The sequence below is a fragment of the Varanus komodoensis genome, unplaced genomic scaffold (assembly GCF_004798865.1).
Source record: "Varanus komodoensis strain SLA01 unplaced genomic scaffold, ASM479886v1 scaffold44_3, whole genome shotgun sequence".
NCBI classification, from domain to species: domain Eukaryota; kingdom Metazoa; phylum Chordata; class Lepidosauria; order Squamata; family Varanidae; genus Varanus; species Varanus komodoensis.
The window spans coordinates 7,130,978-7,158,021 of record NW_025336010.1 but is presented as its reverse complement, the minus strand read 5'-3'; the positions used below and the strand labels follow the sequence as shown (position 1 = coordinate 7,158,021).

General features: G+C 43.3%; 1 protein-coding gene across 2 annotated transcripts in view; it reads left to right on the top strand.

Moving 5' to 3' along the window:
* Positions 1 to 27,044, top strand: part of FOXO1 (forkhead box O1) — a 91,369-nt gene that overhangs the window by 30,052 nt on the left and 34,273 nt on the right. Inside the window, exons 2-3 of one of the 2 annotated variants that reach the window (XR_006416087.1) lie at positions 14,493 to 15,827; positions 17,187 to 17,368. Coding sequence is in view for 1 of the 2 variants with exons in the window: in XM_044444244.1 (XP_044300179.1) it covers positions 14,493 to 15,818 (1,326 nt within the window). In the remaining variant the exon portion in view is untranslated. Of the gene's footprint in view, positions 1 to 14,492; positions 15,828 to 17,186; positions 20,760 to 27,044 lie in introns of those variants that run through there. The other variant, XM_044444244.1, reaches the window with a different exon arrangement.

The following is a 27,044-nucleotide window of genomic DNA, read 5'->3' as shown; positions in this document are numbered from 1 at the left end:
GGACATTTTTATTGGAGTACTTGCAAAATCACATAAACATTATAATATACTTCCCATACAGTGTTTGCATTTAAAAACAACAACAAAAGGACTGGAAACTGTTAGCCCACTAATGAATTTCAGCAACCAGACACTACATGATAAGCTGACAACCACTTATCTATTTCAATTCATTCTTCCTTTTTAGGTGTGGTTATCAGTATTGTATGTAATACTCTTGAGGGTGGTTGTGCCATAGATTTCTATAAGGGCAGATTGATATTGGCAGTCTTAGTTTGACTTTCTTTCCTTATTATGCTTAACATAGAGTTTCCTTTTTATACAGCAGCCATGCACTGGGTTAGCATCTTCATTGGCTGACCACCAAAGCCCCAATAATTTTTTTTTTGGTCAGTTACTGATAGCTCAGATCCCATCAGTTTTTAACTGAGTTGCTCAAGAACTCTGAGAAGGCTATTGATGGCTGTCAAAACAAAGATCACGATAGTGACTATGATAGCCGGTTACCTTTTGCAGCCTCTGAGGACAAAAGGGTAAAGGCGAAAAAAGCCATGATGATCTCAAAATATGGAGATTGGAGAAACAGCTGGGTCCTCCTGTGATGTCTTCTGGTTTACCCATTGGAGGGCCACGTGTGAAGGAGAGGTCCAACAGGCCACAGATCCAAATCATCTGTTGGCTCCCTGTGGCTTATTGCTGGGGAGGGGTGGTGGTGGTGGTTAGAATGTCAAGCTAGCTGTTGTGGGCGAGTCCATTCTCTCCTTCCTTTGGGTTCCAAAACTCGAGGCAATCCTTTGAAATACACTTCTTTCACTGAAACTCCACACTTGACAGAACTGTTTAAATACTCTTTTACCAAAGCTGGAAGGAGAAGCCTCAGCTCATGTAAAGAGTTGACTCCCCGCAGTTCGTCCCTTTCAGTAAGGCTGCTGGCTCCGCTTTCTCTTCCGAAGCATATTGATTCTCATGCTCAATTTGAGGCACTTCACTAAGCAACTTTGAAGGAGCTTCAAAAGCTTCACCTCCCCTTGCTCCTGCCCATCTTCATCCTTCTTCTCCAGAACTTCCACTACACAGCTTGCAGTGAGAGAGAGACTGGCTCTCTCTCTACACAAACACACATTGGCTGGGCTCAGAGGACAAGATAGCCCGCTGTGATTTATAAGCCATGGTAGGTTAATGGGTTGTCCAAAGCCAGCATTGTTCTCATGCATGGTGTTTAAGTCATCTTGAGATGACTTATAAACCTCTCAAGTTACCACTCTAACTACATGGATTGTTGTACAACTTAATTAATCCATCATAGTTTATGTTAATCTACCATTAACATATCATCTGAACTTGATGGGACTTGGGAAGAGATATGTGGTAGACAACAGTCTGACCTCCTGCCCCCAGGTAGTGTGGTGCCAATGGGCAATGAGCCACCAGAAATTGGGGGAACGGGTGACTGTGGGCCAGGACAGCACATTTGCCTGGACCTCTTCCTAGGACAGCCCAGCTGAACAAGCCCCGTGTTTCTTCCTCACAGCTCATCTGCAAGGAGCTGCCTCTGACCAAGGGACATGGGTGGCCTCTTGTGGCATGTCACAGCTGAGGAGCCCGTCATCAGGCTGGGCTTTTGAGCCCAGTGCATGGCAGCCCTTCTCGCCCCTCACTCCACTTTCCCTGCTCAGTGCTGCCTCCACTGCCAGGAGAGCAATCCCACTCTGCCATTTCAGCCACTGTCACTCTGCTCCCCTCAGAGATCCTGTAGTATCCCCTGGGGTGCCACAGGAAGACTGAACAGGGAGGAGGGGAAAGAGGAGGGGCAGACCCCCCCCCCCCACACACACACACATTGTGCCTGAGAATCTGTCAGGCACAGGGAAATTCCCAGGGGAGTTAATGTGTTGTGTGGACCCTCCCATTATCTCTCATTATAAAATTTCTGTGGAGCTTTCCACAGCTTTGCTTTGACATTTCATCTTTTTGGAGCCTTTTAATGATTTATAGTTTGGTTCATTGAGACTTTTAGCTGCTTCCTTATTTTATATGAACTCACATTGCTGCTTTTTCAATCTTCTAAGCATATGTATGTATGTATGTATGTATGTTTGCTTTTAAAACCTATTCTCCATTTCATTTTAAAGGGCCTGTTCAAATGATGGAGACACTAGTAAAATTAAAAAGCCATATAGAAGCTTCTAATACAACGTAGTATATAGCCAGAGAAAGTAATCAGGGAAACAGGTAATCCCGCCAACAGACAAACTGCCTTAATTTGTTTGAACTTTCTGATTGGTTATAATTCTTCTAGAAACAGGACTGAACAATAGATGAAACAATGTTCCTCTTCCCAGAGTCACAGTTCATAACTTACTTCAAAAATATTAGACAGATGCTCTTTTAAAAACTTTGTTTGAAATGTCTGTGCAATAAATGGTAATGTGAGTCAGACAGAGAATAATTTTTTAATCGTACAATATCTTTTCAGAACTTTTAATTGCATAGCAAAGTAGAAGGAATAGACTATTATGAAATCCTGCAGTGCAGTTCTGTAAAATCTGAAGAGCTTTTAAAAATTATATGTTACATATCAATCTATCCATGAAGAAATACATTCACTATATTGCCAGTCAAGCTCTTGGTCTAGTCCCTCGGTTAGAATACATCCTTCAGAATGATAAAAATGATAATTTAAATTGAAAATGAGTGTATCAAAGTAACAAATGTTAACTGATAGGTGGTTATAACAGTCCAGTTGCTTAGCACTGAGCAAACCATCTGATGCTGTGTATCCCCCTGACTCCTTAGGAACAGAGAAGGCTTTCAGTAGGAAAATTCCTCCCAGCTAGCTGCACATGGAAAAGATGCGGGATTTGCAGAATCTGCCTGATAGGTAAATATATTATTCCCCTAAAACATGCAGTGGATGTAAATCCCCAAAGGAGATGTAGCATCAAAGAAGAGTGCTAACATTTTTAGTTTCCTTTTTTATTTTCTTAATATAAATAAATAGACTTTGCCTATTTTAGCTTGCTTTGTCCATTATAGTTCCTTTGTTTCACATACTTTTCTGTCTATTTGTTTATGATAAGAAAACATAATTTAAAAATCAGTTTCCTTTTTGACACTGAGCTGCTTATTCCTGCTATCACATAATTTGTGTCCTGGGAATATTGAGTATTCAGATGGGCAACTAAAAAGTTAAATTGTTTTGTTAAACAGATGTCATGTGGTTGTCAGAAAATTTAGGACTGATAGTGCAATACAACTATGTCAGAAGAATATTGAAATGCTATTTACAACTTAAAGGTCAAATTAATGTGATAGAATATAGGTAGAAATGGATCTGCTACAGTTAAGAGCCCCAATTTCCACCTTTCAGGCAACCTAGAAATATTTGGCCTATGTAACTATGTAGGATTTAGATACTCCATTCAAATATTGCAGCAATTAATATATTTAAATATTTACTTTCTCTTCTTGCTTTGTATAAAACTATGTTAAAATATTGTATAGTGCTGTAGGACACAAGGGGTCTGGTTTTGGTGCACAAGCTCAATTAAGCACAAGGGTCAGAGAAAATTGCTTTACTCTTGAGAATAAGTTCAATTACAGTAAAAGGCATTGACCGAGAACAATGGTGCAATTGCCTTTTATACCTTAGATAACCAGGTAGCAGACAGTGGTTCATTGGCTTGCCACAGTGATTTGTCTACTTGAATCCAGGTAGTTTCTTTGCTTACCTGGGGGACTGGGCTTGGAGCTCTGGCTAGGGATTTCTCTGACCACATGGCTTGACTGTGGTTCCACTGATATTGCTGGAGATGCGACCAGCCTGCTTGAGCTTAATGCCAGCCAGCCAGGTATGACCCGCAGAACAGTCCTGTACATGTCTGCTCCAAAGTTAGCCACATGGAGAGCCAGTGCCCAGAGTCCGAGTTCCTGCAAAGCACGCTCAGGCATGGTTCAAGCAGCACCCACAACCACCTGCAGAAAGACCTTCACTCTTCCACACCGCCACTGCTGTTGGCAGAAGTGGATATGGAAGAGCAGTGCTGCAAGTGTGCGTGCCAGACACCATTCATGGCAGCCAACCTTATTCCCCACCTCCTACTGCCGACAGCAGTGGTGGTGACATGGAAGAACTGCACTGCAAGTGTGCATGCCAGGCACCATGCACAGAAAGTGACCTTCTTCCCCACCTATTACTGCTGTCAGAAGAGGGTAGGGAAGGTTGTCTGTGGGGCAACTGTCTGCAAGTGTTTGTGGACTTCCTCTTTCTTCCCAGGTGGCTGTGTGTCCCATAGTGTCGGAGTCTTACTTTAAGGCATGGTGTCCTTGGAAGCCATCGCTGCAACCTCCTGCCTGCCTTGTTGGTACTTCACCAAGTGGACAAGGCACAGGAGATGTGGCACATTATGTGTCTGCCTTAACCAAGTTTTAGGAGATGTGAATTAGCGGTAGCCAGGTTTTATGGTAATGTGATTTTGGTCAAAAGTGATTTATATGAAAGTAAGCCTGAAATTTCCCTCTCCTGGTTGTGCAATCTGCCCATGGAGCCACATATAGCACAGTTCAGTGCCAAGATGAGGGCCATCCAATCAACTGAACCCTTGTAAGATAGAGACTCTATGGCTAGACAGTTCATAGCTTTGGGAGATGGATAATGTACTTGTCGTGGATGGAGTTGCACTCACCCTTCAGGGACAAGTACTGACTGAGTTTTATTTGGCTCTGATACAGACAAGGGGGCTTTTGCATCTGTAGTGCCCAACATGAGGAATGATCTCCCAGTGAGATGAGGTAGGCTGCTAGTGGGGAGTCATTTCAATGACCGTTTGAGACACATTTGCTTGCCTAGGCGTTTCCCTTGCCAGCTCTCTCTAGTTATTTTAACAAGGTTTTATTCTTTTTGCCAGTGATCTATTGTTTTAATTACTGGTTTTATTTATCTCACATGAAAAAAGCAAGAACAAATAGAGGTACAGACATGCTTTTAAATAAATAAGATACATGCATTTGAATCCTACTTGGTGTTTGAGGTAATGGCCAGGTTGAGAATATTGCGCATTATTGATTTGCTCTCTCTGTAACCAAATGTGTGGGGAATATGTATGACTTGCAGCTTTTGATGAGTTCTGGTAATTGCTGGTCACATTATTTATTTTATTGGCCCATAAAAATAAGAGGATTAACCATTGATTTCTATAAGGATGAACCTGTGTGTGTTTTTCAGGAGTTAATGGGTAGCAGGAAAATTTTGAGCAGAGCATAGTTTGATTGATAGATGACTGAAAAATGGAAGAGATGGGAATGCAAGAACAGCAGATTATAACATAAACTTGTGAGCAGCATAAAATAGTTGTGCACAGAAGTACATTGTGTCAGCTGCTTAGCAGGTTTACAACTTGATTCATGTAAAGCTATTGTAGGTTTTTAAATTTTGGCTTTTAAATTCTATTTTGCTTTTTTATGTTGTTTTATTGTTGTATGGTGCATCGTATTTGGCCATGGGCCTGAGGGGCTGATAAGGCCGCGCTCAGCCACTGCAAGCCCTCTTGGCTTTTGCCTCTTGGCAGAGCAGCAGAAGCACAGACTGGGGGAGAGTGCTGAGTGGCCAGGGGACTGGCGAAGGCAAGGTAGGAGCTGGGTAGAGAAGCAGAGGGCCAGGAGCAGCAGAGAGGAAGGGAGGCTGGGCTAGAGGGGCCAGGAGGGAGTGGACAGGCAGGGCCGAGGGGCTGATAAGGCTGCGCTCAGCCACTGCAAGCCCTCTTGGCTCTTGCCTCTTGGCGTCGTCCCTTGTCTGCGTCCCTTAGCTGCGGCCCAGGCTGCCTGGGGTCTCCCTTCCCTGGGGGGCCGAGGGTTTTATTCTTGTTTTATTGCTTTGTTTTTGTTTGTTTGTTTTGGGTTGGTTTGGTTTGGAGGTTTTTTGGTGCTGTGCTGTGCTTTGTTTTTCCTCCAATTTAAACTTTATTTTATTCTTGTGTGTCTGTGTGGGTTCTTGTCCGGGAGAACTGGGCAAGTGAGGGGTACTGCAGGACAGACAAGGCGGGGGACCAAGGTAGGGTCTCAGAAGAGATCCCAATGGCGGGTCAGGAAATGGCCTTGGCAGGAGTCATGGGTGTTGCTGTCCGTTGTGACAGCTGTGACATGTTTGCCCTTCTCCCCTAGGAGAGGCAGGGATACACTTGCCCTAGGTGCAAGCTGGTGGTCCTGCTAGAGGAGGAGTTGAGGTGTCTGAGGGCCGAGAGAGCTCTCCAGGCCCCCCCCCCGAGCAGCCCCCCTCTGGACAGAGGGTTGAGGGAGAGGCCACGGGAGGAGCAGCCGTGGAGACATAGAGGTATGTCACCCACAGGAGGAGGAGGCCAGCACGGCCTCCTCCTTCTCTTGGCACCAATCTGGGGCTGGGAAACAGGTTCTCTTCACTTGGGGAGGCTGGGGCTGATGAGGCCTCGGGGGACCAGCAGGACCCCCAGCCTGGGATGACAAGTGGCAAGGGGGCCGCTGCAGGAGAGACGAGGACCAGGGCACGGCCACCCACCACCACCAGGAAGACGCGGCGGTGGGTAATTGTTGTTGGGGACTCCCTGCTGAGGGGCACTGAGCCAGCAGTGTGCTACCCCAACCTGGAGACATGGGAGGTTTGCTGCCTGCTGGGCGCACGCATCCAACATGTGAAGGACAGAATGAAGCATCTTGTTCGCTCTGGGGGTCACCAGCCGCTCCTGGTGATCCATGTGGGCACAAACGACACAGCCAGGCAGGGGGTGGTCAGGATCACCATGGACTTTGAGGCCTTGGGAAAGAAACTCAGGAAGCTAAAGGCCCAAGTGGCCTTCTCATCGATCTTACCAGTCTGGGGATTTGGGCCAGGCAGGGACAGGTGGGCCTCCGAGGTGAACGACTGGCTTAGGGTGTGGTGCCAGAAGGAACGCTTCGGGTTCCTCGACCACGGCACCAGATTTCTTGCCAGTGGACTTCTGGCAAGGGACAGGTTGCACCTCACGAGGATGGGGAAAGGGTCCTTTGGAGATGCTCTAGCAAGCTTCATCCAGAAGACTTTAAACTGAGCCAGGGAGGTGGGTTCAGGCCCCCCCAGAAACGTGTCTGCACTGGACAAGTGTGGGGAGAGGATCAGGGCTCTGGGAACAGGGTTTTAGAGATACTGCAGGGACTGACAGGACTCCTACAGAGAAGGGCAGGTATCAGGGAGGATGGGAGGAAGGAGGAGGCTGGGAACTCCAAGGAAAGGAAGCAGTGGGAAAGAGTTGAGGTGCATGTACACCAATGCTAGGAGCATGGGTAATAAGCAAGAAGAGCTTGAAGCTCTCCTGGGAATAGGAGGGTATGTCCTGGTGGGAATCACAGAAACTTGGTGGGATAAAAGGCAAGTCTGGGATGTAAACATAGAAGGGTATCACATTTTTAGAAAGGACAGCAAGGGAAAGAGAGGTGGGGGCGTGGCTTTATATGTCAGGGAAGGGATAGGATGCAGTCAGATAGAATACAGCACAGATGGGGATTCGGTAGAGGCAGTCTGGGTGAAACTTAGGGGTTTTGACAGGGAAAGAGACCTGACAGTGGGGGTATGTTATCGCCCTCCAGGTCAACTTGAGACCCTGGATGATGTCCTGACAGACCAGATTCTAAGGATACCTCGGGGGAGAGACACAGTAATTATGGGAGATTTCAATCACCCAGATATTAGTTGGGAAACTCACTCAGCGGTGACAGCCAGGTCATGTTGCTTCCTAGAAGCTATAGAGGGAGGGTTTTTCACACAGAGGGTCTGAGAGGCGACAAGGGAGGGAAATATCCTTGACTTGGTCTTGACCAATAGGGAGGAGCTGATAGATGAAGTACAGATTAGGGGAGCTCTGGATGTGAGTGATCACTCCATCCTTTGCTTTGAGATCAGTGGACTGGGGACGTGCAGCAGGTCGAGCACTAGAAGCTGAGACTTCAAGAGGGCCAACTTTGGCCAACTGAAGGCCAGACTGGGGAAAGTCTCCTGGGATAGGTTACTGGAAGGTAAGCCAGTTGAGGAGGGGTGGCTGGCACTCAAAAGGGAGGTTTTGGAGGCGCAAGCCTTGACGATACCTCTAGTTAGTAAGGTGGGGAGGCGGAGGGGAGTGCCGCCATGGATGCAAAAGGAGGTGGTTAGAGGGATTAGACGAAAGAGGAACCTCTGTAGGAAATGGGTACTGGGGCAAATAAACAAAAGGGTATATGGGGAGGAGGAGGCCCATCGCAGAAGGATTCTTCACAAGACTAAGGCTAATTACGAGCTGAGACTTGCCAAGAATATCAAGAGCAACAAAAAGGGCTTCTTTCAGCATGTAAATAAGAAGAGGAAGGGGAGACAAGTGGTGGGACCACTAAATAAGGAGGAAGGAGATCCAGTGACTGATATGAGGGAACAGGCACAGATGCTAAATGACTGTTTTGCCTCTGTGTTCTCCCCAAAGCAGGATGGGGGATATCCGCATAGGAGATTAGATGAGGCTGGGGACTTAGGGGCACAGATTAGAGTCACCCCCCCTTGAAGTCGAGGGGCTCCTCAGGGCATTGGACATTACAAAGGCGCCAGGCCCTGATGGGTTATACCCGAGAGTACTTAGAGAGTTGGCAGGGGTTCTCTCATGCCCACTGGCCTCCATTTTTGAGGCCTCGTGGAGAACGGGTGAAGTTCCAGAGGACTGGAGGGTGGCATCAGTGGTCCCAATTTTCAAAAAGGGTAGTAGAAGGGACATGGGGAATTACAGACCAGTTAGCTGTACGTCCATTGTAGGAAAAACAATGGAAAGGCTCATAATAGAGAGAGATCTAGTGATGCTAGATAGGGAAGGGAGGCTGGCAGCCACACAACATGGCTTCCGCAAAAACAGGTCCTGCCAGACAAACCTTGTGGAATTCTACGACAAGGTTTTGAGATGGCTAGATGGAGGGGATGCAGTGGATGTAGTTACCTGGATTTCAGCAAGGCCTTTGACAAAGTGCCCCATGATATCCTGGTGGAGAAACTGAGGAGTTTTGGGATACATCAAAGCACTGTCCGATAGATTAGGGCATGGTTGACTGACCGAAAGCAGAGGGTAACCATTAGTGGGGAATCATTGGGATGGCAGCCAGTGACAAGCGGGGTCCCCCAGGTCTCTGTCCTGGGGCTGATCCTGTTTAATCTTTTCATTAACGACATGGAAGAAGGGGTGAACAGTCTGCTGATCAAATTCGCAGATGACACTAAAACTGGAGCAGTGGCCACAACTGAGGAGCAGGTACTCCAGATCCAAAAGGATCTGGGCAGACTATGGAAGTGCGCAGGAGACAACAGGATGGTGTTCAATGTGGATAAGTGCAAGGTCTTGCACTTGGGGCATAGGAATAGCTGTCATAAGTACAGGTTTGGTGACAAGTGGCTGGAGAGCAGCACTTGTGAAGGGGACCTCGGGGTACTGGTTGACTGCAGGCTAAACATGAGTCAGCAGTGTGATGCGGTGGTCAAGAGGGCGAATGCCACCCTTGGTTGCATAGCCAGAAGTGTGGCTTCTAGATCAAGAGAGGTATTACTGCCACTCTACATGACTCTAGTGCACCCGCAACAGGAGTATTGTGCTCAGTTTTGGGCCCCTCATTACAGAAAGGATATAGCCAGGTTAGAGTCAGTGCAGTGTAGGGCCACAAGGTTGGTGGCCGGTTTGCAGGGGATGGGGTATGAGGCGAGACTGAGGGAACTGGGTCTCTTCAGCCTGGAGAAGAGGAGACTCAGAGGGGATATGTTGGCGACATACAGGTATGTGAGGGGATGTCATGCGGAGATGGGTGTGTTTCTGTTCTCCCCTGCAGAGGAAGGCTGGATGTGCTCCAACGGAGCAAAGCTCAGGGAACCAAGGTTCCATTTAGATGCCAGGAAGCACTTCCTGACAGGACCCTGAGGGTGTGGAACGGGTTTCCACGGGAGGTGGTTGAGGCCCCATCGGTGAGGGTGTTCAAAGATAGGCTGGACATGCACTTGGTGGGCATGTTGTGTGCGGAGCCGGCTGGAGCCGGGGGTCATACTAGATGGCCTGGGATGCCCCTTCTGGCTTGCTCTGTTTCTGTGTTTCTATGTATTTTATTTCACATTATCTGCTGTTACCATCTTGAGAGGATTGGCTGTTGGGCATTATAGAAATTATTAATTTGAGTGTGTGTAAGGCTTGAGAGGATTGGCTGTTGGGCATTATAGCTGTTGGGCATCCATCTTGAGAGGATTGGTTGTTGGGCATTATAGAAATTATTAATTTGAGTGTGTGTAAGATGATTATTAATTTGAGTGTGTGTAAGGCTGATGTTTGTGAAGAATAGAGGCAAGGAGTGCAATCCTGTGATCTTGGGAAAGTGACCCAGGGACATAGGATTTCTTACCGTCCTCCTTGTATAGACACTGCTACAGCATCAGAAAGGGGATTCCAGAATACCTCCATCTGCTTCCTCGTGGATGCTACAGGAAGATATTCTCTGGCTGCTTTCCGAGCTCTCAGAAACAGCTTCAGTGGACCTCAGAGAGGTTCAGATAATTGGGCGGGGGAGAGAAGGGGCCAGGATACCATGTTTCCCTTGCCCTACATCCCTAGCCCTGTTCCTACCTGTGGAACTACTATAAATGGGTTTGGAGGCCTACCTAAGGGAAAATGTACAAACAGGAAGACAGAGCAGTGAACCCCTGTTCAGAAATCAGAACTTGGCTTATATGCTGAAGAGAAACTATTTTTAATTTGAAGAATAAGTGTGAGAATCTAGCATTTTCGTTGTTGAAAGCTCTTTCTAAGCATATAGCCACCTACAGTGAGAGATGGCTTCCAGAGCCTGTCATTGCACTTTGCTTGCCCACCTGCCAAGTTCCGCACTCAATTTATTCTATTATCGAGTCATGTCTGCATTGGGCAAAACTTTGTAGACACAACATCATTAACTATGCTACATATTTTTGCAATGTTTACTCCTCTTCCACACTTTTTTCCAAGGTAGTAAATCATCATTTCTTTAATCTCCCCCTGGCTGTGTGAAAAACAGGAATTTATGTAACCAGCACTCTGCTGCAAACCTTTTCCTGTTTGGAACTTTTGTTGTTGTTGGCAGAATTTGGAGATGGCTTAGCTTCTCCAAGAGTGACCTTGAATGTCCTTAGTACAAGAATACTAGATTGTAACTTTCTGATGACTAAGGAAGTCTGTAGCTTCTGTAAAATACTAAACACTTCCATGTGTGGATGGATGGAAAGTTCTATACAGACATATGTATGCACAAGGTAACACTTGTTTCCATCATAAATACTAAACCTTATGGCTGTGGTAAGGTAGTATATATGATGTTGACAAAACATTTAAAACCAGTATTATGTATGTATTTTTAATCAGTGTCTGTTACAGAAGGGTTTTTATGATTTTTTTAGGGTTGTTTTTTTTCCTTTGGATGAGGATAGAATATTACTGGCCTTTATTTTGAGTAAGCAGCCAGTATCAGAAGTGAGTCTGAGAGCCCACTGTTGTAAGGGAGGAAAGGGTCAGATTTCACTCCACTCCCTAGTGTCTTTCATTTGGCATGAGAAGTAGACCATCCATTCCCCCCACCCACCCAATGGACACACCATTCTTGAAAACCTGTGTGGTGTGGTGATTAGATTTGGGCCAGGGACTCAGGAGATCCGGGTTCTAGCCCCCATTCAGCAATGAAGTTCACTGGGTGAGTTTGGGCTTACTCTCAGCCCAACCTACTTCACAAGGTAGTTGTGAGGTAGGTGATACAGATCCTCATCCTGGTTGAACTGTCACCTATTTGTTTTGCAGTTTGGGCACAAAAGATGAGGCTTTCATCACACCATCATCCAGCCTCATTCATGGGAATTCACAGGAGTCCATCACCTTCCACTCACAGCTCTCTTGTGTTTACTCACTGCTTTTCCCCTCTTTTTTCATACTGTGGAAAATCTGCTCGGTAAGAAAAGACAAACCAGTGCACAATGCCTTCAGATTGTTGGTGCTAGGACTGTCTGGAAGCACCAAGTGTCAAACCAGGGAGGTCTATAGCATGAAGTTCCGTCTGCAGAAGTGGCACCAGTGACTTAAGAGTGCTTTCAGACAAGGCTTTTATTGTGCAATCATATTTCCTCATCCATAGAATTTTATGAAGAGATCAAATAAGGTTATCTTCCATTTGTAGCCCTCTTATCTTTCCTTGCTCTTTCCTCGATCATTTTACATCTCAGGAAAAAAAATAGGTTAAGTCAGATAACAGAGAATAGCCGCATGATACTTATTGATTGGTGGCACTTGGAGCTCTTCATCTGGAAGTATCCTCAGTAGAATTTACAGAGTTAGCAAAATAATTCAACTTGTTTGGAACAAAAAAAAATTCCATGCTTTGAAGTTGTGCAGAACTCTGCTTCAGAGTAAATGTTGTAAAGAATATAATGAAAGGTTTTTTCCCCTGAACGAGGGCTTGTTGTGCTTTTGAGATGGGTATGGAGGAGATTCCAGCTTAATTGTGTTAAGATCATAGACCTGTGCTGCAGCAATGAACCAGTGGAGTTCTCTTGGGAAATAGAAAAATTAGCAGTTAGCTAGGTTTGTTTCTAGCATGGTTTGAAACTCATAGATCTCCTTTAAGGCAGACAATAGAAGTAAAGGAAAAAAATACTTTCCATTATACTAGCAAAACAGAAGATCTAGACACACCATTCCAATTGAATAGCACTTTATCTAAGAAGTAGTTGGCAAATCAAAATGTTTTAATGCTTAGATACACCTGCTGAATGACTATAAATATACATGTCAAAAGATGTAGCCCATGTGAACTAGTGAGAAAGGAAAACTTAATTAGACATCACAACATGGGACTAGTTTACCAGATGCTCTGAGAGACACTGTAGGGCCACAACAGTATACAGGGGTTTGTATAGCCCTTTAGTACACACACAGTGGGCAGCCTCCTGTATTCTGGCTGGGCAGGATTAACTGCTAGCCCACCAGGAAAGTAGCACCTCCTAAAGCAACTGGAAAAACAAATTAATTCATTTCCGGTTGCTTCAAACATCTGCTCCCTCCGTGTCATACTAGTGGTGAGTCCCAGTAGCACGTAGGCAGTGTTGGATACTGCCCTCCTTGAGCCATAATGGGACATGAGGAGCAAATTGATGGAACATGAGCACTTGACAACTTAAGCTGTTTGGAGCACGACACAAGTGTTTCTTTTCACCAGTGCTTTTTTTGTATTAAAAAAAAAAAGTGCCAGAATTCATATCTTGTTAATCTTTTATTTAGGGTTTTTTTAGGGTAATCTTTTATTAGCAGGACCGCTGGTTGAGAAGTAATTAGTAATTTTTTTCATTTTTAAATTTGGGGTCACACTTATACACTAAAAATTAAAGATTTTCAGTTCACCAACTTTTTAAAAAATAATTATTTACCTTTTGCACGTAACCAGTCACTCTACATACACATAAACATAAGGGTCGCCACTGGCAGTAAGCACTCAGCACGCGACCACACGACCAATCCCAAGCCAAGCAGCATCCCAAGCTGAGCAGCGCCCTCACGATCAGCGCGGACACACAAGCAGCCCACATGCACTATTTTAATGATTTTTGCCGCTGACCTATCCCTGACAGGGCGATTCAAAATCAGTTGGAAAAATCCGTCAAAAGTGCCAGAATGCTGTTCCGGTGCGTTCTATGACAAAAAAAAAGCCCTGCTTTTCACTCTGAAAGCACTTACTAGTTTGGGCTCAGGACATCCCTTTTTCTGTGCCTCATGGATCTTGAAGAAAGCGCACCAGCCATATAATTAAGAAAGAACAATGAACTTAGTGTACTGAGAAGCTGAAAACCCAACAAACTAATAATAAAGGAGAGAAACCATGAAGTCTGTACATTTATTATATAACAGAGGGAAAACAGTGCACATTCACAAACAACAGATTATTTGGTATGGCACTGGAGAGCTCTCAATTCAAAGCACATCTCTCATAGCTTTTAGAAGCAGCCAGCAAGTGGGAAATGGGAAGTAACCCTTATACATTTAATTACTCTGTCAGAATAATATTATAGAAGAGTGCAACTGAAAAGCAAGACAACTGCACAGCCATTTATTTGAAGAACTGGGCTAGCAGATTCCCAGTATTCAGATTGTTCTTGTCTAAACTTGAATTTGAGTAGTTCTCAAATTAATAGCATTTTTTAAAAGAGTAGGAATCTCTTCCAACTTAATTCCAGCAGCTCATTGTCTCAATGATATAAAAGTGGGTGAAATATTGCATTGGGAAATGAGATTTCTTTGATAGCAATGATGCATTTGATGGAATGTCTTCTCTGCTTAGGATAAAAAACTAGTTTATGGGAATGGGTGAAATATTGCTTTGGGAAATTAGATTCTTGCTGTAGCTATCATGCATATCTGTAATATAAAGATCTGGGAAAGAGCAGTTCAGTATTTTTCTTACTCCTTGTTTTTTTTTTTTCTTTTCAGAATTCAATCCGTCACAACCTCTCATTGCACAGCAAGTTTATCAGAGTACAAAATGAAGGAACAGGAAAAAGTTCTTGGTGGATGCTCAACCCAGAAGGAGGCAAAAGTGGCAAGTCTCCCAGGAGAAGGGCTGCATCCATGGACAACAGCAGCAAGTTTGCCAAAAGCAGAGGAAGAGCTGCAAAGAAAAAAGCGGCTCTTCAGGCGGGTCAAGATGGAAATGGTGATAGTCCAGGTGCCCAGTTCCCAAAATGGCCTGCAAGCCCCAACTCTCACAGTAATGATGACTTTGATAACAATTGGAGTACCTTTAGACCGAGGGCCAGTTCTAATGCTAGTACAATCCTGTCAGAACAAGATGATCTCGGGGAAGGGGATGTGCACTCCATGGTCTACCCTCCGTCAACCACCAAAATGGCTTCAACTCTGCCCAGCCTTTCTGAGATGAGCAGTTCAGAAAATATGGAAAACCTGTTGGATAACCTAAATCTTTTATCGCCTAACACATCCTTGCCTGGATCAACTCAGTCTCCGCCCACTACCATGATGCAGCAATCTCCCTGTTACTCATATACTCCATCCAACACAAGTATAGGTTCATCAAATGCAGACTACAGGAAATACAGTTATGTCCAGACCAGCATGAGCTCCTTGTCTCAGATACCCATGCAAACTATTCAAGACAGTAAATCGAGCTATGGAAGCATTAGCCAATATAACTGCCATGTAGGACTTCTCAAGGAGCTGCTTACTTCTGATTCACCTCCGCACAATGATATCTTGGCCGCTGTAGATACTCATGTTTCCCAGCCTGGTGGCGGAGGGCTGGGGCAGAATGTATTACTGGCTACTAACTCTGCAATATCTCCATTTGGCAACCAGCAGTCTCATAGCAAAATAATTGCCCCTAGTCCCCACCCACATCAAGGACACGTCCAGCCAGCCTCAGCAGTTAACAGCCATACCTTGTCTCTCACACTTAGCACTTTGTCTCATGCTTCAGGTTTAAATCGTTCGTCCACAGCAAAAACCTCAGTGCAAGTGCCTATGAGCCACCCGGTGCAGATGAGCAACACGAACCCTTACACCACTGTGAACAGCTGCAATGGTTATGGAAGAGTGGGGATTTTCTCTTTGCATCACGAAAAGCTCCCCAGTGACTTAGACGATATGCCTATTGAACGATTGGACTGTGATATGGAGTCAATAATTCATAGTGAGCTCATGGATGGGGAGACATTAGATTTTAACTTTGACAGTGTGTTGCCTAACCAAAGTTTGTCTCATGGTGTTAAGACAACAACACACAGCTGGGTGTCAGGATAAGACTGGAAGGTTAGTTTCCCATGTTTTATTACTTATGTAATCAGTTCCTCCTCTTAAAATCTGTAGCAATTAATTGTGTGGCAGAATAAGATCCAGCAGGTATGGCTTCTTCCAGCATAATGCAACACTAAGGGGAGAAATTGCATTTAGAGGACCTTCTCTATTGAGAAGCTTTTAGACACCAAAGTGCCTGCCAGAGCCAGATCATTAGCAATGTTAAAGGGAAATTGGGCAAAAAGGCAGTGGATACCAAAGATGGCAAGGAAATGCCATTACCTAGTTTGTATTATTAGGGGCAAGTCCTGCAAGGGGAAGTTTGGACTCACACTTTGCCTTATTATATTATTCATATTATTATTGCTGCTGGAAGATGGGATAACATTCTTAAAATAATGGGACATATTTTGAAGTAAAATTAAGAGAAGAAAAATGCTGGCCTGTGGATGGCATTTTAGTAGTAGCTTCAAGAAGAAATATTTAGCCTGCACATATTAACCTGGGAGTAAGTCCCATTAAATTCAGCTGGACTTACTTCTGATCCATGTATGAGACCTTGGCATTATAATATTTTGATAACACAATGATTACCATGACTTGCTGTTCACTCTCTACCTTTTAAAATTAACAAATTAGATGGAATGGTTTGTGTATGCAACTGTTTATATTGCAAATCTTCCGTGTTTGACATCTTGCATCAAAGCTTACCTTTCGAAAATGTTCAGTACATAGGCTGCAATGGTTGAGACTTGTCTATGCCAAAGAAGGCAGATTGTCAAAGGTCATCAAATAGTCATCAGATAACAATGTGTCACATGAGTCACCTTAATTTTTTACCCTTAACATTTCCTGAGAAAGTACAGAAAGTGTAATCTACATGAATGATTCTGAGGTATGAACTGCCTCTTCATTCTCAATGACAGATTGCAAATGTTGTTAGATTCAAGCCATCATGACTATTGTTTCATAAATGTATTTTTTGTATCACAGTATAACATGTGAAATGTCGCTTGGCTTGAAGAGGGGTTTGCTAATTAAAGAATACTCAAATCTGAGATGTGCATGGGCAAAGTTTGCAATCGCTGTGATTGTAGACATTTGGTAAACTAGAAATGGGCTTCTCTGGCTGGTTCCTGGAAAACACAGAAATCTTGCAAATTCAAGATTTGATTTCATTCAATATGGATTTGCCAATATTATTTTTTAGTTGTCTTGCATTGCTAAACATTGATGTGCTTCCTCAAGAGATGAAATATTTCTTTCTTGGCTCTCTTGGGTATTTGGACACCAGTGTATGCAGAACATCTGTCTTGCACTCTTGAATATTGTATTTGCTTTCTATCACAGTATGTTTTCTTTCTGTTATCCTAGGCTACAGTTTAAAGTACTTCAAACATCTCTGACTGCAAGAACTGAGCAAGGGAGTCCAAAGATGTCCTTCAGCCTTTTTGCATTTTCTTCTGTAATGGGGTTTTTCCTCTTGTCAAACTTGGCTGCAGATTTTTCCTGTACATTAAGTTTGCCAGATACTTGCAGGTTATTTGCTGCTGTAGGTAAGGAATGTACCATTAGAAGTGTCTTTATTTGGAAGTGCCAACCTCACCACAGTGTCCTAGAAAAGCGGAAAATATTTGTGCATCATGTTGTGAATTGTCTGTGTGCAGTAAAAGGCATAGAAGTAAAATGGTTTCTTTAGGAATATATTAAGATTCAAGAAAAGGTTAAGATTTTTAATAATGTGGTAGCTTTAAACCTTCATTTTTATCCCCTTTATATTTTGATCTGCTGAACTCATAGAGAACTATGGACAGCTGGATTAACTGCCTTAAACGTATTATAGTTGCTGTACATTTTGTATGAGAACATCATTGAAAACCAAAGTTTTTGGCCATTTAGACTTCCATATCAGAAAGCAGTTTGAAAGCATTGCCATCTTTGTTTTTGATCATATAGTAGATTTACTGTAGGGACCAACTTCTAGGTGGATAAATGGATGGATTGTTTTTATTGATCATGTTAAATTTTATAATAGGCGTATAGCTATTTTTCTTATCTACTTTGTTATACAAGCTCCTTAAATATTTGCAGAATGCAAGATAGCTAACAACATTCATAACATTTTGTATACAGTATTTTAACAAAATTAAGGGGAGAGCATTTATATTAGCACTCTGTAAGATTTCTAAAGAGGCTTTTCAATGTAAATTTTTTGTGTTTTTTTTCCTGGCATGAGGATGATCTGCAGATGTATACATATAGATAACTTTTATTACTATATTGACACTGATGACTCTGAAGTGTTAAGCATTGTTTAATGATATGTACAAACATTGATATTTGTATTTATTCATATGAACATTTCATAAAGTTTGTTAGCCCAGGGACAGGAAATTCTCGGCTTCATGCTATTCTCATTAGTAATCTGCTGTGTTTCCCTTGTTCTGAGGTATAGGGTTTCCAATTTCCTTTTTAAAAATGTCTTCTATTTTAAAAACATCTAGAGAGCTAGAACATATGTTGTGGCATAAGAACATATCTATCAGGAATAAACCTAAATCACAAGCTGTGTAGCTTAATTATATAAATAACAGTAGCGTTAGTCAGTGTTTAGTGACCTAATTCTTACATTTTGAAGAAGAACCTCAGTTTTGTACTCTCTTTGAAATAGCTGATAACAGCAAGCATACAATGTGTAAGCAAACAACTAAGTATAATATTGCAGCTGCAAGCTATAATTTTGATAACTTCTTAGCAAACTATTCATTGGATATCATTCATCTTTACTGCTGTCCCCACCTGCAAAACCCAAGTATAAAATGTAATTGTTAAGTACAAGAATACCTGGACAATGCCATGATTGCTAGAGAAGCTGTGGGATCTTCCTGCTTAGATGTTTAAGAGGGCATTGGTGACATCCACAGGGATGGTTTTAATGGAGGTTAAGTTAGGACAGCCATGCAGGGCCTCATGCCCAGGGACTCCTTCAGTTCATTGTGGCCCACTGGACTCCTGAGACAGCCATGCCCCTTTGCCAGCCAGCCAGCCAGCCATGGAGTGGCTTCTCTGCTTTTGCATGACTTTTCTCCCCATTCTGCAAGCTTGAAGTGCTTCTCCTCTGGCCTATTTTCAGTCAGTCAGAGCTTTAAGTTACTATTTGAACTTTTTGAAAAATGCTGGGCCCTCTCTCTTCTGCCTGTGACCCCAACCACAGGGAATGTGTTCCCTGAGAGCTTATCTGAAAGAGGTTAGGGTGAAAGAGGTTCCCACTTCTGGGCTTGGATGCATTCCTGGGTAGGCAGTCAGAACCAACCTGTTTTTGGCCAGGCAGCTCATGTTTTCTGTCCTGTGCCTCTCTGCCTCCTCCTCTCTCCCAACTTGCTTGGCTTCCCTCACTCCACCACTGAAAATACAAAGTACCTGGGTTGGGGTGGCACTGGGATAAGGAAACTAGAGAAAAGCGGTGTGTGTGGCTTTTGGGGTTAACAAGGTGTGGCTTAATGTTGCTTTGCTCAGTTTTGCTCTTAGTGTACATGCCAGTGTCCAGGTGTAGTTTACGTACTCTTAGAATATCAGTAGTGGCAGAATATAGTAGATACGCAGAGAGAGTTTTGAGGTGGCTGCCATGTAATCCTAGGAACCATTTTTAACTGCTCCCCTGCATTGAAAAAATAGACACAAAAGCTCCCAACAAATAGGAAATTGGTACCATCTGCCCAGCTGTGAAGAAACCCACCCCTCTTTGAACACTGACAACTTCTGTTACCTGGGCCTGGTGCTCAGTAGCATTCTTAAGGGAAAGAGGGCCTAGCATGTAATAAAACAAGTACGATGAAGCAAACATTTCATGACAGTTGACAAAATATGCTTTTACACAGACCTTAATTTTTGTAGTACTTCAGTTTAAAAAATGTAAATAATGGCTGTATGTAGAATGTTTTGTTTTTGGCTCCCCCCACCCCCAGTCTCTGAGAAGCATATTATACAATATCTGTTCCAACTTAGTGTATTGTTTCTACTGTATGTTTATTAATAGTTGCATTAAAGGGACCTCTTCTTTGATAAACTGACAAGTTGCATAAAATGGTAAGCTATTATACTGTGGAATGCTGACAACTCAACATCCCTGAAGAAGAGAAGAAAAGGTTATTAAGGCGGACCAGTTTTTTATCAGTCTTACAATGCAATTCAGGGCATGTTTGCTCGGAAGTAATTCCTACTGTAGTCAGTGGGGCTTACTCCTGAGTAAGTATGTTTTAGGATTGCAGCCTTAAAGTTTGAACTTGTTCAATGGGATTGGATCGGTGTTGCTATTTGATTTTACTTTGAAGATTTTAAGTTGACATTATGGAATTTTCAGGCTTGTTAATTTATAACTAATTTTTAAATAGGGTAACTTTTGTATTTAATTACTAAAAGTAATGCTGTGGTTCATGCAAGCTCTATATATATATATATATATATATATATATATATATATATATATATATCTGCATTAAAACCAGTCCTTTACAATGGACATCTCCCTCTTTTCGTGCCTCCCCTTCTGTCTAAGCAGAACTATTGGCATGCAGATAATTTACATGTTAACTTGTGAATTGTTAGAACACGGTGGTTTTACTGCTGTACACTTCAGACTATCGTTTGCATATTTGTGGAAAAGTGCCTGATGTTTTCCAAACATAAAATAATTGTTTGTATAAAGCCATAAATGTATATACATTGCTTTAATAGTGTTGTCTTTCATATGATTATTTGTATGTTGATAAAGGATTCTGTTTGTTACTATTTGTAATAATTCAAATAATTGTGTAAAGGGCTTTAAAACCTTCTAATTTGTCTATACAGTAATCCTGTGAGGTAGGTTATTTTTTGTATGGTGCCTTGGGCACTTTTTATTGGAAAGGTGACCTAATATATTTTATAAATAAATAGATAATTAGTGTTTCCATTTTATATGTGGGGAGTTGAGACCAAGAATGAGCTATAGAGTAAGTCTATGGCTGAACCAGGATTTCACTCCAGATCTCCTCGTTCTAAATCTGATTTTGCATTCAATGATCCACATGTGGAATTGCTTGGGTTCTTTCGCTAATATTTCTCAATACTCCTCTGTGTGTGAGAGAGAGGGAGAGGGAGGGAAAGACAGAGACAGAGCACACGAGCAAGCGAGCTGTTATGGTATATCCTTACTGGGAATTTGGATGTATGTTGCATTTTGCTGTTATTCAAAAAGCTCCACCAGGCAAGTCACCAAAAATCATTACTGGATTTGGAAAACTGAAATAATTAAAGAAACATAGAAACAGACCGAGTCAGAAAGGGCCTCCCGGGCCATCTTGTCTGACTCTTGGCTCCAGCCGGCTCTGCTCTTGATGTGCCTACCGTGTGCATGTCTAGCCTATTCTTGAACATCCTCACTGATGGTGCTTCAACCATCTCCCGTGGAAGCCCATTCCATACTCTAGGGATCCTAACTGTCAGGAAGTACTGCCTGGCATCCAAATTGAACCTTGGCTCTCTGAGCTTTGCTCCATTGGAACATGTCCTGCCCTCCTCTGCAGGGGAAAACAGGTCTCTACCCACCTCTCTGTGACACCCCCTCATGTATCTATATGTCACCAATAGACCCCCCTCAGAGTTTCTTCCAGGCTGAAAAGACCCAATTCCCTCAGTCTAACTTCATATGGCTTTCCCTACAATCCAGCCACCATCCCTGTGCACTGACTCTAACCTGGCTATATCCTTTCTGTAATGAGGGGCCCAAAACTGAGCACAATACTCCAGTTGTGGGCGCACCAGAGTCGTATAGAGTGGTAGTAATGCCCTTCTCGATCTAGAGGGCACACTTCTGGCTATGCAACCAAGGGTGGCATTTGCCCTCTTGACCACCACATCACACTGCTGACTCATGTTTAGCCTGCAGTCAACCAGCACCCTGGGATCCCTTTCACAAGTGCTGCTTCAGCCACTTGTCCCCTAGCCCATATTTATGTCACCCATTCCTTTGCCCCAAGTGCAAGATCCTTAGCCGCATTGAATGTCATCCTGTTGTCCCCTGCCCACTTCCATAGTCTGTCCAGATCCTTCTGGACCCAGAGCACCTGCACCTCAGTTGCGGCCACTGCCCCCATTTTAGTATCATCTGTGAATTTGATCAGCAGAGTGGTCACCCGCTCTTTCAGGTCATTGATTAAAAGATTGAACAGGATTGGTATAGAAGCACCACGGATTCCCAGTAACCAGCGATGTGACTTTGAAAATGTGCAGCTTGAACCTACTTGGGCTGCTCATGCCACAGCTTCACAGCAACAATGGAAATCATCCTCCACTCTCCAGCTAGGGGCTGCCTCCCTTATTGATCAGGTTCAGAAGAAAACTGCCCGTGAAGTGCATGTTCCAGCCTGCAGGTCAAAAACCAGCACCTTGGTGTGGGTCTGAAAGAGCCACTGCAGCTGCTGATGTAGCACTTTCCTATTTCTACTTCTCATCTTGAGGCATTCTGTGCTGGTTGAAGCTGCCAGACAGTCTCCAAGTGTAGCCCTATGTAGTGTGTATCCCAGCAGTCAAGCTTGGATGTTACATGGTGTGCCTGATGAAGATGAGAGGGAGGGAGCTCCATGGGCACAGCAGCTGTGGTTGATTAAACAGCCTTATTGTAAATGCTTGCTGCTAACAGAGTACAGAGTCGTTTCTGCTTTATCAGACAAGGCAAAGAGTGGTTGGCTTCTAGGGTTGCACAATTGACAATACACTTACTATGTTCAGAGATTTAATCTTCAATACCTCTGGGGTTTGTAAAGCCAAAACATGTCCAATGAAAATTGACAGTGCAGTGAAGGGTTGTTCTTTCACATAGGCGACTGAAAGATTTGTCTCAAGAACAAGTGTGTCCTTGATAGCATATTCCACACTTGAGCTTGCAAAAAATCAGAAAACAGTGCTGCTGGCTTCCTTTAGTGCCCCCTTTATTTTCAGAGAGTGACAAATTTGTCAAGTGCTTAGTTACATTCTTGTAAGAGAATACCTATCTCATAAATCAAAAGCCATTGCAGTCAATTGTAGGGAATAAAATGTTGTGCTATTCTATTGTGTGTGTTGCGGGAGAATCTGAGCCAAGTATCTTAATACTGACCAACTCTCCTATTTACTTAGAGCAATTAAAAAACTAGGAAGATACAATGTAATAAGATAATTTTAGGCCTGCTGATATGCAAGCTGGGAGTTTTATAATTAGCAGTAGCTAAACATTTCAGCAAGCATCCTGCAAGCCTACTGAGTTGTATGCAATTAGTATTGAATAAAATAGCATGAGGCCGAGATACATCTTATTTGTAGACAATCCACAAATGCTCAGGGTGGTGGAGAATACGTCTTCATACACTGCATTTTGAGGTCGCGTGTTCTAACTCCATTTTACAATACATACACACAGAGAAATGGATGTTCAAGACTGAATTAAGACACCCCTGCAGTAGAGCTGACTAGCACCCTCCTGGGAAGGAGCTGGCTGCTTAATTCAAACCATGTGCTTCAGTGCTCTGGTGCTGGTCCACGCAGCAGAGATGGATGTTTGTGCAACCAGGGAGGCTGCTGGGGCTGCTGTGGGGTAGGGGCTGGGGGAGAGCAGGGCTCTGCAGCCTGGGCCTGCCCCCAAACTGTCAAAGGCAGATGCCAGGGGTGGTGACAGGAAACATAGGCGGAGGCATTAGCCAGTGAGGGCAGCAGCTTGCCAGGCTGGGTGCCTGTTGCTGCACAACATCCCTTTTTTGAAGTAGACTGGTTAGTGAGGCTCCAGCCATACCTGCACCTCCTTTTCCTCTAGACGTTGAGGGAAAGGGAAATGGGAGGCCACGGATGGAGCCTTGGCTGCAGCACCTGCTGGACTCAGAGCTAGGAAGAAAAAGAAACTGAAATGGTGCACTTTGCCTGGGAAAGTGGGGGGGGGGGGGGGAATGGGGTGCCTGGTGAGGAGCAGGCAGTGGTGTATGGGGAAAGAGGATCACAGCTGTGGAATACCAGGGCTGTGGGCACTGGGGCTCACTCAAGGCTTGTATGCACCTAGGCCTGGCAAATCTTTGTTGCTCCCTTTCCTGCAACTTTATTCCTGCAAACAGCATCTTTGGAGGCTAGTGGCCTGGGAGGAGGCCTAGGAATGGGCTGCAGAGACCCAATCCAAATCTTTTCTCCCTCAGAAGGGAGCTCTGCTATCTCGTTCTACCCCACAAATGAGTGTTTCTGCTCATTTCCAGGGTCTGTGTTAAGAAATGTACTAGTGATTCTTGCTGGTGCAAGAGACCTGGTAGAAGTGCAGAAAGGAGCAAGATCTCCAGGGATGTCAATATTCAGACATAGCAAAGTATATGGGATTACTTTCAGCCACAAAGAGGGGCCTCTGTGGCAGGATCAGAACGGAAGGAAGCTTCTGCACCAGATTTTTATGGTGTCATAACCCTGACTCATTCGTGGGGAGGGGGGCCATCCAGACAATGTTATCTTCTACGTGGGACTTTCCTGTACCTTCCTGCCTCTTCTTCCAGCTTAACAATGCCTAACAGCATGAGGAGGCCTCTGTTGGAAAGCACCCAAAATTGCTCCAGGAAGTATGACTTGACATACATGCAAATAAGCAACTAACACATCCATTCTGTCCTCCCCCACTCCATAATTTGTCTTTGTGGTATATTTCTATATTTAAAAGAAGGCTTGTCAGTTTTGGAAACCTGATCCTATCAACTATCCAACTTCGGATGTTTTAAAAATAAATTGTCTTCTTCAACATTGTCCTTCATTTGTTTGCCTTGTAAACCAGATTTTTATTCCTAAGGAAACATCCTATCTCATTTTCATTCCTAAACTAAAAAAGTAGAGTTATTTTGTTTAAAATATTGCTTAATTCAAAGCACTCTAGCTTGGTTTATAAAAGTGTAAATTAAGCACTTTACACAACCATATAAATACACTGTAGTAACAAACATATCAGAATACAAAAGCAAGCAGAGTAAAACTAAACTAATGTATACAAAACAAGTTGGGTGGTATATTCATATTTTATCAGCTTTTCCATGCTTAATTCCTTCCTGGAGCAAAATCTAGCAAGGCTGATTAGGGATTGTATTGATAGGCACAAATCCCACCACTGTTTTCCAGAATAATTCAGAAAAGTTCTGCACAGTAAACAATTAAGTCCAATCTGTATTCCTACTTTAAAGAATGCTGGTGTGAGTGGGAGAGAAAGTTTTTGAAACAGTGCTGAGCATTGACTTGAAGATGGGTTCATGCTCTACTCTCAGCTGAAATTTCATGAAGTTGCTTTGATGTTAGACTGGGAACTTCCATCTTGCCAGGTAACCACCATCATGTCTGCAAGGTAAGGAGGGAATGCCATCTTCTATCCTTTGGCCAGGAACTGCAATAATACTGGAACTCTATGTGTTCTCTTTTCCATAGCACACAAATCGCAAAAGAGTGGATTTAGTACTCTATCTCCTCTTCACACAGTACCTATACTAAAATAAAATGTGAATGTGATTCAAGTGCTTGAAAAGTGCATTGAGAGAACTGGTAATGGTATGTAATGTCCTTTGATTCCCTTTGATACTTGTCATGGGGGCAACTCCTAGACTAATATTGATGGGGCTCAGAATCAGTGACTCCATAAAAACTCCAAGGATGCTTAATAATCACATTTCTTAATATGGCTGCCATTACTTAGATTTTATTTCCAATGGTATATCCTTTGGTTCCACTTTTAGGTGGTTTGGTTTTGATAATGGTGAGGATACCCACCTTTTTTCCTACAAGTAACCTAAGAAGGATTAGATAATGCTTCTGCTCGTCTCCATTTTAGCCTCACTATATTATCCTCACAACAACCCTGTGAGGTAGGGTGGGAGTCAATTGTAAGGAATGAAATCCAAGCAATGATGATACGGGAGGCAAAGTACCAAGCAGCAACAATTTAATATGTTCTGGCCAGACCAGGCACTCACCCCAAAGGTAGTGCACTGGAGGAGCAGTTTACACAGCCTTTTATTCCCTACCTCACGCGCAAAGTCCCTGCCTCCTTTCTCCCATTGGCTGGGATACTGGGAATTCACACTCTTCCTGTCCACCTTCATCATACTACTCCTTGGTATGTTACCCCCACCTGCTCATATGTCCCATGTTCATGTTAATAACCCTCTGAGTCATAGTAGGAGGCACCATTAATATGCATTAGCTAATTACGGAGCCGTATTTTGGGTTCTAAGTTCAAAAGTTTAATGCCATGTCTACCAATTACATCTTGTAGTCTATTAGTTTGTGTTAATCACAATAACTTTATTAATCATTAAGTGATCTGTATAGCTTTACCCATTCTAGTCCGTTAATCATTATAAAGTGAGATATTTTATTGGCACCATTATAAGGTGCCAATAAAATATCTCCGTTTTTCTCATTTTTGTACAGAGGGGGATTAAAAGAAAATACAGTCTCTGCTTACAGACTCAGTGTAATGAAAATGAAAATGCCATGAAGAGGATAGAGGAAAGCAAGAAAGATATCAGCCCTTTAAAGTGGTCCACGCCCAAATTCCTTGGGGTGCACAGGCTTTTATGTCCCCATGCCCCATTTTAGGAGTAACTCTTAAAAGATATTGTCAATCTGAGGAAAGATTCAAATTCTAAAAATTGAGCAGCAATTTGAAAGGATACTAATCTTTGTGTCTGGGAAATGGAGCTACTCAGTAAAAGGAAAGTGATGTTTTCCAAAACAACCTATTGTTACAGAACCAGAAATAGGCCTGAAAGTGTTTAATGGCCAACCTCTGGAAACAGCTGGTAATTAATTAGCGATTAAATAGAGGGTGGTGGAGTGGAACAGAATGCACATTCATTGCCCCAAGATGACTACTGGAGATCAATAAGAAACAATCTATTCTACAGCTAGGTTTGGCATTTTGTTTTAAAATTGAGATGCTGGAATAAAAGATATTTTAAAGATATTTTAAAAGATAAAAATATATTCAGTAGGTGAAGACTTGCCTGGTTTGAACAATTTTTGGCTGGTCATCGTACTTCTCTCTTGCACCACTCCCAAATTTCTATCCAAACAAACACTAGTTTCTTACTAGTGAAATGGTTGTGCATGCCTTGGGCTAGCCACTAAGCTGGGTCTGAATCCTCCCAGGCTTGTGAATGTGTAGCTCCCTTGTCCAGGAACTGGGTTGGTTGCTGGCTTGGCTGGGGT